At 37.6% G+C, this 13,112-nt stretch overlaps 1 protein-coding gene across 1 annotated transcript in view; it reads left to right on the top strand.

Moving 5' to 3' along the window:
- Positions 1 to 13,112, top strand: part of IDO2 (indoleamine 2,3-dioxygenase 2) — a 57,809-nt gene that overhangs the window by 6,555 nt on the left and 38,142 nt on the right. The window contains exon 2 of the mRNA XM_032413305.1: positions 11,892 to 11,987. Within this exon, the coding sequence (XP_032269196.1) occupies positions 11,892 to 11,987 (96 nt within the window). The remainder of the gene's footprint in view (positions 1 to 11,891; positions 11,988 to 13,112) is intronic.

Here is a 13,112-nt window from a genome sequence, read left to right as displayed (position 1 = left end):
GTTTCCCTCCAGAGGCTCTACCGGAGAATCCCTACTGGCCTCTCCTTTCTTCCCATGGCTCCACTCTGCATCCATCTTCACGTGGCCTTCTTTTTGTCTTCTTCCTCCTATATCTTCTAAGGACACTTGTCCTTGGAGCCACCTTAATCCAAGATGATCTCATCTTGCAATCATTAACTAAACCACACCTTTTTTCAGATAAGGTCACGTTCACAGTTTCCAAGTGGCTCTATCTTTCTTTCTTTCTCTTTCTCTTTCTCTTCTTTCTTTCTTTGTTTCTTCCTTCCTTTCTTTCTTTCTTCCTTTTTTCCTTCCTTTCTTCCTTTCTTCCTTCCTTCCTCCCTTCCTTCTTTTCTTCCTTTCTGGGTGGAGGCATACATTCAATCCACCATGGGGAGTGAGATGAAAAGATAAAGCATTAGAGGTAGAGAGGGGCCTGAGCAACCAGAACTACGATTGTCCTAAGACCTGACCACACACGCATGGGACAGTGAAGACAATGAAAAGCAGAGTGCAAGATATCAAATGGTCAATAAGCCAAGGGACAGGTAAATATCATTGACCAGTTTTGTCAGCATAATGTTAGCTCATGTTCACCAAATGACCTCAATATTCTGAAGAAAAGTCACATCCTCTGCTGTAAAATTGTACCTTTAAGGTCAGAGGAAAGCTGGAATATGATAAAACATCATATGGGCAGTAATTATGTGACCACGGTTACATGGGAAAGAAGTGTCTTGTGCAGAAATTTAAAAGGATATGCTAGAACCATGTTGCTGAAACGGTGGCCTTTGCAGTAGGAAGAGGGAAGAGGAGCAAAGACATATTCTTGAAAGCACATAAGTACCAAGAAATTTGACTGTGTTTTTATTCTCTGACTGGAAATAAAAACAAAAATTTCATGTTGTGATGATAATTTGCAATTGAAAGATGTTTCCATAAAATCAGATTTTAGTTTCTTTCTTCGTTTTTTTTTCCAGCTGAAGTCTTTGGATCTTTGGGAAATTATTCTCTGCAGTCCATGATGTTTCTTCTTTTAAAACAATTCTAGTTAAGAAACAGTGGATAATTGATAATGACAAATTCTGATTAATGGCATAGGCAAGCTCTATACTAGTCGTATTGATTTGAGTTTGAATTCTAGCTGAAACTCTTAACCAGTATTAAAACTAACAAGTTGTATTTAGTCTCTTTGAACCTGATTTTTTCTATGTGAGGATAACACTTCATGGGTATGCTGCAAGGATGAAAGTAAGAAATCAGTAAAGGTTAGATATTACTGATCTGTAAAGCCCCTTATAATTCTGACACTCTGGTTTGGGTCTAGAACTCAATTCTGGGCCAGATCAGACCCTGGGGCTTACTGACAACAGGGTAAGTTAGGACAATACAGCCCAGAATTTCTAAATCATGACCAATTTGAAATAGAATATTTGATCCCATTTCATACCATAGTTATGCCAATATTTATCAAACTATGCTTCTTAATTTGCTTTTGAAACATAGTTACCATGAATATCTCCCAACTAATTTTTTTTTTTTTTTAAGATTTTATTTATTTATTTGACAGAGAGAGACACAGCGAGAGAGGGAACACAAGCAGGGTGAGAGGGAGAGGGAGAAGCAGGCCTCCCGCGGAGCAGGGAGCCCGATGTGGGGCTCGATCCCAGGATCCCGGGATCATGACCTGAGCCGAAAGCAGATACTTAACGACTGAGCCACCCAGGCGCCCCTCTCCCAACTACTTTTAATAATCTTATGGCTTTATTATTGATTAAATTCTTTCAAATACATATAATCTCAGATTAATAAATCCCATAAATTGACAATCCACTGTTTGATATTTTGATCACATTTCTTTTTACTGTTTATTTACTATTAATCTTTAGAAATTGGGAGACTACTGAAGTATGATGGCTTATCATTAGACACAATGAATGATTTTATGGAAAAATGTTCTAAATGTGGCTATTTTATTACAAAATTAATAAAAGCATATTAAATAAATATTGGAAAAATTTAAAAATATATAAAACATTATTCATAGCTCCACCACAGAATCAAAATACCTTTGGTGTTTGAAGGCAATTTACCTAAGGGTGTGTATGTTTGGGTATGTGATTGTGTGTGTGTGTGTGTGTGTGTTTGCAAAGTTGTAAGGTTGTAATCCTGTTGTATATCCAAACCTGCGCTCTGCATGTTTAACCCGATGCTATAAAATAAACATTTGCCTAAAATTAATCAGTCTTAATAACATAATTTTAATGCTTTCATCAAATCCCATTTGCATGATGTAACACTACAATTTAAATGGCAGTGGACTGGGGCGCCTGGGTAACTCAGTGGGGTAAGCATCTTTTTTCGGCTCAGGTCATGATCCCAGGGTCCTGGGATTGAGCCCCACATAGGGCTCCCTACTCGGCGGGGAGCCTGCTTCTCCCTCTCCCTCTGCTGCTCCCCCTGCTTGTGCTCTCTCTCTCTCAAATAAGTAAATAAATAAATAAATTCTTAAAAAAATAAAAATAAATAAATGGCATTGGACATTTGGGTTAGTTTCAATTTCTTCTCATAAATAAAACTGATACATAAAACTTGTGTGTCTGTTCCACCCTTGATGTTTTAATTCAAACCAAACCATTTACACAAAAATTCCATTACTTGTTCCTGAAAATATCTTTTCATCACTAACTAATTTTGGGGGCAGCTGTTTAGAACTCTTCTGATCCTACTTTCTAACCGCCAACCATTTGCTCTCTCTCTAGTGTCAAATTAATGACCTTATCTGGATTTACTATTCTCTCTCTCTTTTTTTTTTTTTACTGGCGTTTTATTCATTGTTTCAACTTAGTATTTTTTCTCTATTTTCTACATTTAAGGGCACGTAGGTAGATGCTTAGAATACAATAGAAGACCAAAACAAAAGATTTGGGCATCTAGATAGACTACTTTAGTGCCAATTAAAAGTTATTATTTGTCTAGTGTTTATTATGGGGAATGACCGTGCTCCCATTCTAGGTGGAGAGAGGGGCCTGAGAAGGTGAACTGCTCTCTATGGGAGCTGCTATCCATTGCTATTCAGCTTCCGTCTCAAATCTATTTAACCATCCCTCAGGGGAAAAAACAAAAATGAAAACAAAAAAAGAAAAAGGAAAGAAAAGAAAAGATTTATTGTCAAGTCCCTTCTCTTTCAAAGCGTTTTAGCCATACTTTGGTATGTCCTCCAGCAGCTTACGAAAATATTCTCTCCAAACATCTTCTGTATTCTTTGTCTAGGTTTTCCTGATTTCATGCATAATAATAACTTTCTAATGTTAAAATATACTCACAACAATGCTCAAAATTGATTGGTCTTTTGACATACTATTGAATTCAGTTAGATAATATTTTATTTAAGGATTATCCTTTTCTTTTTTTTAAGATTTTATTTATTTTTGAGAGAGAGAGTGGGGGGAGAAGGAGAAGCAGACTCCCTGCTGAGCAGGGAGTCCGATGTGGGACTTGATGCCAGGACCCTGGGATCATGACCTGAGCCGAAGGCAGATGCTTAACCGACTGAGCCACCCAGGTGACCCAGGATTATCCTTTTCTATTCATAAATAACAGTAGTGTTATTCTTTCAAGGACTATCCTGAAGTTGTTATCTTCATAAGATTCATTAGATGCTGTCTCATTTTTTTCTATGCTCCACACAGAAAATAAATATGTCCTGAGACCTCTTGAGACTAGAGAAATTTTAGTAAGTTTTTAACTTCATTTTCTACTTTTTTCTATGCTTATTGATTCATTTAAGTTTCCTACTTCTAGACAAAAAAAAAAAAGATCTTTTAGTGTTCGAAATGGCGATTCAATTCATTCCTGTATTTCATTAAGAGTTGAGTTTTTCTTATTTCCTAGTATAACCCCTTTATAATATATAATAGTAGTAATTACTATTTAGTAAATGCTCACTTGGTACTCTGCCTGTGTTGACCTTAACTACATTTTTCTCACCTGAGCCTCACAATAATCTTCACTAGTCACAAATGATTCATTTGAGAATGAGTGGATTCAGCTTTATCTCTGAAATGTATTTCCTAGCTATCCACCCTCATGTAATCCATCATTATTTTCCCTTGGGCTATTGCCTTCTACCTTGTCTCATTTCCACTTTTGCCCAGCTATACAACACATTGCACAGCAGTCAGAGTGATTTTTTAAGAGGAAAATCCAGCCTCCTCACTCTGATCTTTAAAATTATCTTCCTACTCTTTAGAACAAAACCAAATGTTTTGGTGTAGCCTACAAGGTCCCTCATGCTGCTTACCTATCTCTTAAGCCATCCGGTAATTTCTTTCACCTCACTTGACTTTGCTGCAATGTCAGATTGCTGCTTTCCATTGACACAAAATCTTTTATTTCATTTATAGCCATCTGCTTCAAATTCTAATCTGTCTGATAGTTTAAATTTTGATTTTTACAATATTCATATTGTCATCCAGCTTTGCTGATATTTCCCTGGTTTATTTTTACTCAAACTTTTATTTTTAAACTTTCCGTGTTATTTTCTTAACCAGAAGTTTTAGTTAACTTAACCTAAGTGCTAATCTAAAAGAGTTTATTATTCCTATAAGATAGATCCTTTTAGAAGTCTACTCTATTTTATATTATAAATGTATTGAGAAAAATTATCCATAATAAAGCAAAAGGGTGGCTGTGCGTTCATTTAATACCATCCTGGAGCCCTAACAGTCTCACCTGAGAATTACTTATTCATCTAAGGATTGTCCCTTTGTTTGATATGCTACTTACTATTGATTATGGCCCAATCTATAAGGTTACATATTAACTTGATTGTTGTACAAGAAGCTACAATTAATTTCTGTTGAGTAGAAGATATACCCCTAAAGTTATGGACATTAACTGGATCATTGTTATTATTAAGCCTAATAATTTGATTTCAACATTCTTTTTTTAAAACTCTGTGAATACCCAGTTTAACAAGTGCTTTTGAACCAACTTTACCATCCTGCTGATTTCCTCATTAAGGAACCAAATGTATTTTGGACATACATTCTCTATTTGTGTGAGTAATTTTTTTAACTTTTTGAAAATTATACTTTGATAGATGTGTAAGTCTAGCAAAAGAATAACATAAAATAGGAAATTGGTTTTTATAAAGGAAAGAAGGCCAAATATTTCATTATCTATGTCCATCCTAGTCCTGGATCTTCCAGTTATTGGAATGAGAGTAAGAGAAACACACAAAATTTCAATTTCCTATCCAGTTACACCCATCTTCTATCCCCCTATGTCCACCGTTCTCCCTGTGTTTACTCTGAGGCGGTATTAACTGCACTGAACTCTGAGTCAGAGGAGGTTGTGTAATCCCAGGAAAGCAGAAAGCCATCCAACATCTCTGAGCTCTATTTCAAGATGGAAATGAGATAATATGTTCTTTTGTTTTATGATTTTATTTATTTAAGAGAGACAGAGAGAGAGAGCGAGAGAGAGCACAAGCGGGGAAGAGAGGGAGAAGCAGGCTTCCCATGGAGCAGGGAGCCTGATGCAGGGGCTCGATCCCAGGACTCTGGGATCATGACCTGAGCCGAAGGCAGACACTTAACCGACTGAGCCACCCAGGCGCCCTGAGATAATATGTTCTAACCCATAACATGTACAACGCAAATGTAGATGGATTACAGATGTAAGCATCAACAATTAAACTAGAAATAGCCTAAAAGAAATACGGTTGGGATGAGAAGAACTTTCTAAGCATAATGTAAAAACCCAATGGCATAAATGAAAATACTGGTCCATTTGACTACCCTGTTGTGAATGTCTGTTTCACACACCTGCACAAAATGCAATGATCAAAGCATATGAAAAGATATTCAAACTCGTTAATAACCATGGAATTGTAAATGTATACAATAGTATGATAGCATGTACAGTTTCTGGAAAACTACATAAGAAACTTGCAAGTGTTGTCATTACTAGATGGGAGGATGAGAATTAGGGTACTTTTACTTTCCACCTTATAAACTTTGTGCTTTTGGACTTTTACCATAAACATTGATTGCATTATTTTTAATCATCATTTCCAAAAGAGGTATATTTCTTGGGAGGTTAATAAGTTTATTAAATATTAAAATAATTATAGGGCACCTGGGTGGCTCGGTCGGTTAAGCATCTGCCTTCAGCTCAGGTCATGATCCCAGGGTCCTGGGATCGAGCCCCGAATTAGTCTTCCTGCTCAGCGAGGAGATTGCTTCTCCCTCTCCCTCTCCATCTGTGTGCTCACTCTCTCTCTCTCTCTCTCAAATAAATAAGTAAATCTTTTAAAAAAATAATTATAGAATTTTAATACAATAATATAATACATATCCTATCTTAAAAAGCATAACAGGGGCACCTGGGTGGCTTAGTTGTTAAGCCTCTGCCTTCGGCTCAGGTCATGTTCCCAGGGTCCTGGGATCGAGCCCCTCATCTGGCTCCCTGCTCGGCGCAAAGCCTGCTTCTCCTTCTCCCACTCCCCTTGCTTGTGTTCCCTCTCTCGCTATCTCTCTCTCTGTCAAATAAATAAATAAAATCTTAAAAAAAAAAAAACATATAATGTATTATTTGTTTCTGGTGATGGGTATTAAAGAGGGCACGTATTGAATGGAGCACTGGGTGTTATATGCAAACAATGAATCATGGAACACTACATCAAAAACTAATGATGTAATGTATGGTGATTAACATAACATAATAAAATAAAATTTTTAAAAAAAGCATAACAAAATGAAAAAAAGTTTGGTAAAGCTAAGCTGGTACTCCCATTATATATCACATAGTATAATTACAATTATAAATTTATGTAATTTTTCTGTTAGAAAATCAAGAAGCAGTTTTCAACCTTTCCATGTGAAGAATCTTTAATCCAGCAAATCCACTTTCAGAAATTTGTTCTAATAATAAGAAAATATCCAAAATTATATGTATAAGGATGACCGTTTCAGATTTCTTAATAGTGAAAAATTAAAAACAATTAGTAATATTCATTAATAGAATACTGGAATACCATACAAGTTTTAAAACAGATGTGCTAGATATGTGTGAACTGACAGAAAAGGGTGCTATTTCATGAAAAACTCATCAGCTAATCCTGTCTCCTACCTTGTAATTAAAAAAAAAAGTCTGACAAAAAATAATTAACAATTCAATACTTTTTTCTGTCTCTAGAGGAAAAGCTAAAAAGAAATGCTACATTCTTAATAGATTATGAAATATCTTTAAAATCCTTTCTCCCCTTCTTGATCATTTTCGAGGTCCCCACATCAGCGGTTTTCAAACTTTGGAGTACATCAGCTTCACCTGCAAGGTTTGCTAAAACACACACTGCTGGGCCCCACCCCAGAGTCTCTGATTCAGTAGGCTTGGGGTGGGGCCTGAGAATGTGCATTTCTAACAAGTTCCCAGGCTGTTGGACTAGGGACCACACTTTGAGAGCCCAGATGATTGCAAAAGCTCATGGTTTTCTTGTGTTTGTGGGTGTTATACAGAAACTCAAACATTAGAACTTTTGATTTTTTTTCTTTTTTTCTAATTTTTATCGAAATTCTATTTAGTTAACATAAAGTGCAATATTGGTTTCAGGAGTAGAATTCAGTGATTCATCACTTACTATGACAGTGCTCATCACATCAGGTGCCCTCCTTGATACTCATCACCGGGCAGCCCCTCCCCCACCCACCTCCCTCCATCACCCCTTGGTTTGTTCTATGTTTTTAAGAGTCTCTTATGGTTTGTTTCCCTCTTTTTAAAGAAAGGAGAGGAAAAAACAGGAGGAAGGCAGAGATTCCTCTAGGAATCTAAGGGAAAAGAAAAAGGAAATACTCCACTGCAGCCTAGCTGAAGGCAAAAGGTAGTATGTAAGGATTTCCATGCAGGTGAGGAAAGCAGAAATCCAGGATGCCTTCATTTAATTTTCAGAATAGGATTCCTTGTCTAGGCATCAAAGAAAGAAGGCTGGAGGTGATGATTTGGTTACAACTTTCCTTCTTAAAACCCACTTTATTTTTTTTTATTTATTTTAAAGATTTTATTTATTTATTTGAGAGAGAGAGTAGAGAGAGTGGGGGAGGAGGAGCAGAGGGAGAGGGACAAGTAGACTCTGTACAGAGCGCGGAGCCCCAAGTGGGGCTCAATCCCATGACCCTGAGATCAAGACCTGAGCCAGAATCAAGAGTCAGACATTCAACTGACTGAGTCACCCAGGTGCCCCTTAAAAACCCACTTTAAAAGGACCCTTTTAATATTATGACTCTGCATCTTTGATTTTTCTTTTATGAAGATTATATTCCATTGTCTCTGTAAAATTGTATTCAGTTTTTGTTCATAAAACATATGCATTGGGGCACCTGGGTGGCTCAGTCGGTTAGGCGTCTGCCTTCAGCTCAGGTCGTGATCCCAGGGTCCTGGGATCGAACCCTGCATCGGCCTCCTTGCTCCGTGGAGATCCTGCTTCTCCCTCTCCCTCTGCTGCTCCCCATGCTTGTACCCTCTCTCTCTGTCAAATAAGTAAATAAAATCTTTAAAAAAAAAAAAACATATGCATCATACAATTGAGAAACAAGTTGCCAGTTCAGAGTCCGTTTACCATAGACGTCTCTGCCTTTATTCTTGCTAATATTCTCAACTCTGCCACCACTCTGCAAATCCCCAAACTTGTGTCAATGTAATTATCAGCCCTCTTCAATTCTGCACCTACTGCTGAGCACTGCTGGGGAAGATTATACTACCATGCTTATAAACTTTTTCTCCCAGGGAAAAGAGCGGGAGAGCAAGGTAGACTCCTTCCCAGAAGCAGGGGTATTGTGTGAAGAACACCTGAGGTTGGGATGCCTGGGTGGCTCAGTCAGTTAAGCGTCTGCCTTTGGCTCAGGTCATGATCCCAGGATCCTGGGATTGAGTCTCAAATCTGGCTCCAGCAGGGAGCCTGCTACTCACTCTGCCTCCCTCTCCCCCTGGTTGTGCTCTCTCTCTCTCTCTCTGACAAATAAATAAGTAAAATCTTAAAGGAAAGAAAAAGGAACACCTGAGGAGGAGAGTGTGATGGAATTTTCTTTCCATGACATCTCAATCTATAGCAAAAATAAAAATAATATGATGCTGGTATAATCTGATTTGTTGTGAAAGCTAGTAGGGGGTTCTCAGTTTGTCCTGAACTGATTCAGTTTTAAAGATAAAAAAGAGAGGATTAAATAAAGTCTAATTTTCAGAGATTGTGGATTGAATGTTAGATTCACCCAGGTTATGAATTAATTAGGAGTTTGAACCCAATTTTGTCTCAGATTCTGACAGAGGACCACCTCCAACAAGTGATTCATAGGTAACTTATAGTTCCATACCTCTCCAAACTTACGCTTTTCAAACTGCACTGGGTCTTATATAGCATTATAATATAGGATAATGTACATAATATAAGGCATATTATAGTGTACTGCTGGTATTTTTATGTTTAATTTCCTGTTCCTTCTCCCTTCTATAATTAAACACCAACCCCTTTCTTCAACTCATAGAACCTGATCTTCACTCCCATTTAATGAGAAATTGAGTTCATAAAGAGCAAATTTCCTCAGACTCCAGACTTCCTCCTTCTATCAATTCAAAGCCAGATGCTTCATTTGGCCTCTTACTCCCCTGTTCGCCTTCCTCCGTGACATTCTGCCTGCGGTTACTCCTGTCTGTCCTTTATCTTCAAAGTCTCCTCTTTCAAGACTAAACTGCTCAAGGTTCTCATTTTAAAATTGAGATAGCTCTCAAACCCACATGCCTCCTTGCTAATGCCCAAGACTCTCCTAAAGATAGTAATTTACGCTTTCGGTCTCTATGTTCTCACTTCCTCAACACACTAAAATTTGAACCCTGCTTCCATGACCCTGACCTAAATTTCTATATATAGAAAGACTGATATACATGAGTATCTTAATTTTTTTTTCCAAAGGAGACAATCTTCCTTTAACTTTCTACTGATACACCTGACCTTCTGATGAGTCCCTTCTTTGATGTCTTCTAATGTCTTCTAAAGTATTGATTTCTGTTGGATGATTCTCTTCTGGCCCATTGAACCTCATTTTGATCTGTGTTGCTGGATTCACTTCCTCTGCCTGCTTTGTCACTATTCCCCAGTGTGATGATCTGGGCCTTCTCCTTTCACTTTGGGACTTCTCCTGAATGACTTTATACACTCTTGTGGTTTTAACTACATATGGAGTTTTTAACCACAGTTATGCCTCCCAACTGTGCATTTCTAATACTAATTTTTATCCTGAACTTCAAACTACAAAGGCACTTGCCCGGTATGTGGCCATATCTTGACATTCCACAGACATTTTAGGCTATAAATATTGAAAAATAAATTCACGATTTTTATGCCTTCTCTTTGACATCCCCCTGCATTTCTGTTTCAATCTGTGTTCCAATCGCTACATTCAATAACCTATTTCCTAAACCTGGAAATCATCCTTACGGCCTCTCCTTCTTAACCCAGAGACACAACATTCAGTCGCACAGTTTATACTCTGAAAAAGGAGGCCCAGACCATAGGGATAGATTGGGAGTTGGCAAATTTTTCTGTAAAGGGCCAAATAGTAAATACCTGAAGTTTTGCATACCATACAGTTTTTCTGTCACAACTACCCGAGGCTCTGCTGCTGTATTGTGAAAGCAGCCAATGACAATATGTAAACACACAAGTGTGACTATATTCCAATATAAGTTTATTTACAGCAATAGGTATAGTGTGTCATTTCCTGGGATGGAGTTAGGATTGCTGAAATTCAGCCTATGTTCTACTTGTCTAAACCCTGGGTCCAGCACAGGCAGTGCTATTAGACTAGAAGTCATCTTGCCCTTAGCCCCCACCTCTAAATTTAATCATCTCATCATTTTAATTTTACTTTCCAAATATTTCTCTTTTTTTTAAGATTTATTTATTTATTTGAAAGCAAGAGTGCAAGCAGGGGGAGGGGTAGAGGGAGAGAAACACAAGCAGACTCTGCCTAGCCGAGTGCAGAGCTCAATGCTTAATCTCACCACCCTGAGATCATGACCCTGAGATCAAGACCTGAGCTGAAGTCAGGAGTTGGACACTTAACCAACTGGACCACATAGGTGTCCCTTTCCAAATATTTCTTGAATATTGCCTTTGTAAATTCAATGTCATTGCCTAAATTTAGTTCTCAAATAGTACTTCAAAGCCTTCTTAATCTGACCTTATATCTTCAAGTCTTACAAACAAAATTATCTTTCTAAAATTCAAATCAAACCATGTTACCAACTACATGAAAAGAAAATTCTTATGTACTTTTAAAAGGCACATTTGATCTGATTTTCTGGTCTCATCATCAATCACTTTTTCTCCTGAGCTTATATTCCAATAGCACTGAGTCACCTGTAGTCCCAGGAATCACAGTTATCTCTATATCCACTATGTCTTCTGTTTTACTGCCTTCCCATTTGCAAACTTCCCCCTAGCAAAGTCACTTTCAGACTCTAACACTGGCCCCAATTGTCATGTTTCTACAAATACTTCCCTTTAATTTCCCACAACTGCTGACAGAATTAACAACTTCCTCTTCTTTGCAAGTTCTTAAGCTTATACACATATTACACTGCACTGGGATATATCTGACTACATTTTTTTTCTCCTTACTAAACCACATGCTCCTTAAGCCCAAGGATTGTATTTCAGTCATCTGTGTGTTTGCAATGCTTAGCATAGGGCCCAGCATAGAGTGAATTCTCAATACTTGTTGAACTGAACTGACCTGAATTTTAATTTAAAACTGAAATCTGTAAGCAGCTACTCCCGCAGGCTGCTTCCCCAAGAGGTCTAAAATACTGAGATGTTTCCATTTTGAATGCAGAAAGAACTTCCAGATCATTTTAGGCCTTGGATGGAAATTGCCAACGAACTCCCTCATTTGATTGAGAGTCACCAGCTTCAAGCTCGAGTGAACAAGGTATATATTTTTTATTCTTCTCTTTAAGTTCTTCTTTTGTTCTCTTTAAGTTCTTCTCACCATCCTATTTTCAACCCCACACCACATATCTTTACCAGCATTATGAAAGTGGGTCAGTGGACCCAGGGACACCGATCATTGCCATTGAAATTATCAAGAAAGCTACCTCACCTTTCCTGAAGAGTGGAATGATATTAAATCATATTACACACGCATTTCCCTAAAATTCCCAGAGCCTGCCCAAAACAATTTCTGGAACATATTAAGCACTGAACAAATATTTGTTTACAGAAGGGAGGCTGTCTGGTTAGGAATTATAGGTAAGCTGATGGATAAGCTCTAGCTGGAGAAGGGTAAGCAATGAAATTCTCAGTGTCCTCCTTGCATGTCACATGTTAGTGCTCCTCTCCCTTGATTTTATCATCGGGGTCTCATAGAATAGTTGGGTCAAGAGAATTACTGAGTTATAAAGTCAGGTTGGTAGGTTCTGCAGAAATAATTGGTAAGAGGAGCAATATTTCCAAGAGTGAGTAAGAAAGAGTGAAACTTCTTGGTCCCCAGAGCACTGACAGTATCCCACAGTAATAATAAGAAGATGCAACAAGAAAATATAGACTCTGATTCAGGAAGACCTGAGTTTGAATCTTGGTTTTATCATATAGTAGCTATCCAACTTGTAAAGAAATTATTTCACCCCTGTAATTCTGCCTTCTTTTTTACAGAAGGGGAGAAGTTCTGGTTTCATAGAATTGTTGTAAGGGCTAAATGACTTCCTAAGTTCCTGCCATTCAACAGTGTTCAATATATATTTATACTTCCCTCTAGTCTCTTCTCCATGAGCTTTAATCCCACCAATTTGGAGTGCCATGAGGTTTTAGAGATACAAGAAAGGTTTTCCATTCTCCCAAATTCTCCATCACTGACTTAAATATATTTAATATCTATAAACACTAATGGATTTAAAAGTACTTACTAGATGCCTTCTAAGTGCAGGCACAAGATTGGAAATCCTGTAAGAGATGCAAGAGACTGCCTTCAGTGTTTATGAAGATGGCAAACTAAACCTAAGAATTTATTTTCCTGCTGCATAAAGTCTCTAATATGACCAAAGAAACACAAAAAGAA

This window comes from Phoca vitulina, unplaced genomic scaffold (genome assembly GCF_004348235.1).
Source record: "Phoca vitulina isolate PV1807 unplaced genomic scaffold, GSC_HSeal_1.0 scaffold15, whole genome shotgun sequence".
Lineage (NCBI taxonomy): Eukaryota > Metazoa > Chordata > Mammalia > Carnivora > Phocidae > Phoca > Phoca vitulina.
This window is presented reverse-complemented; position numbering and strand designations above follow the sequence as displayed.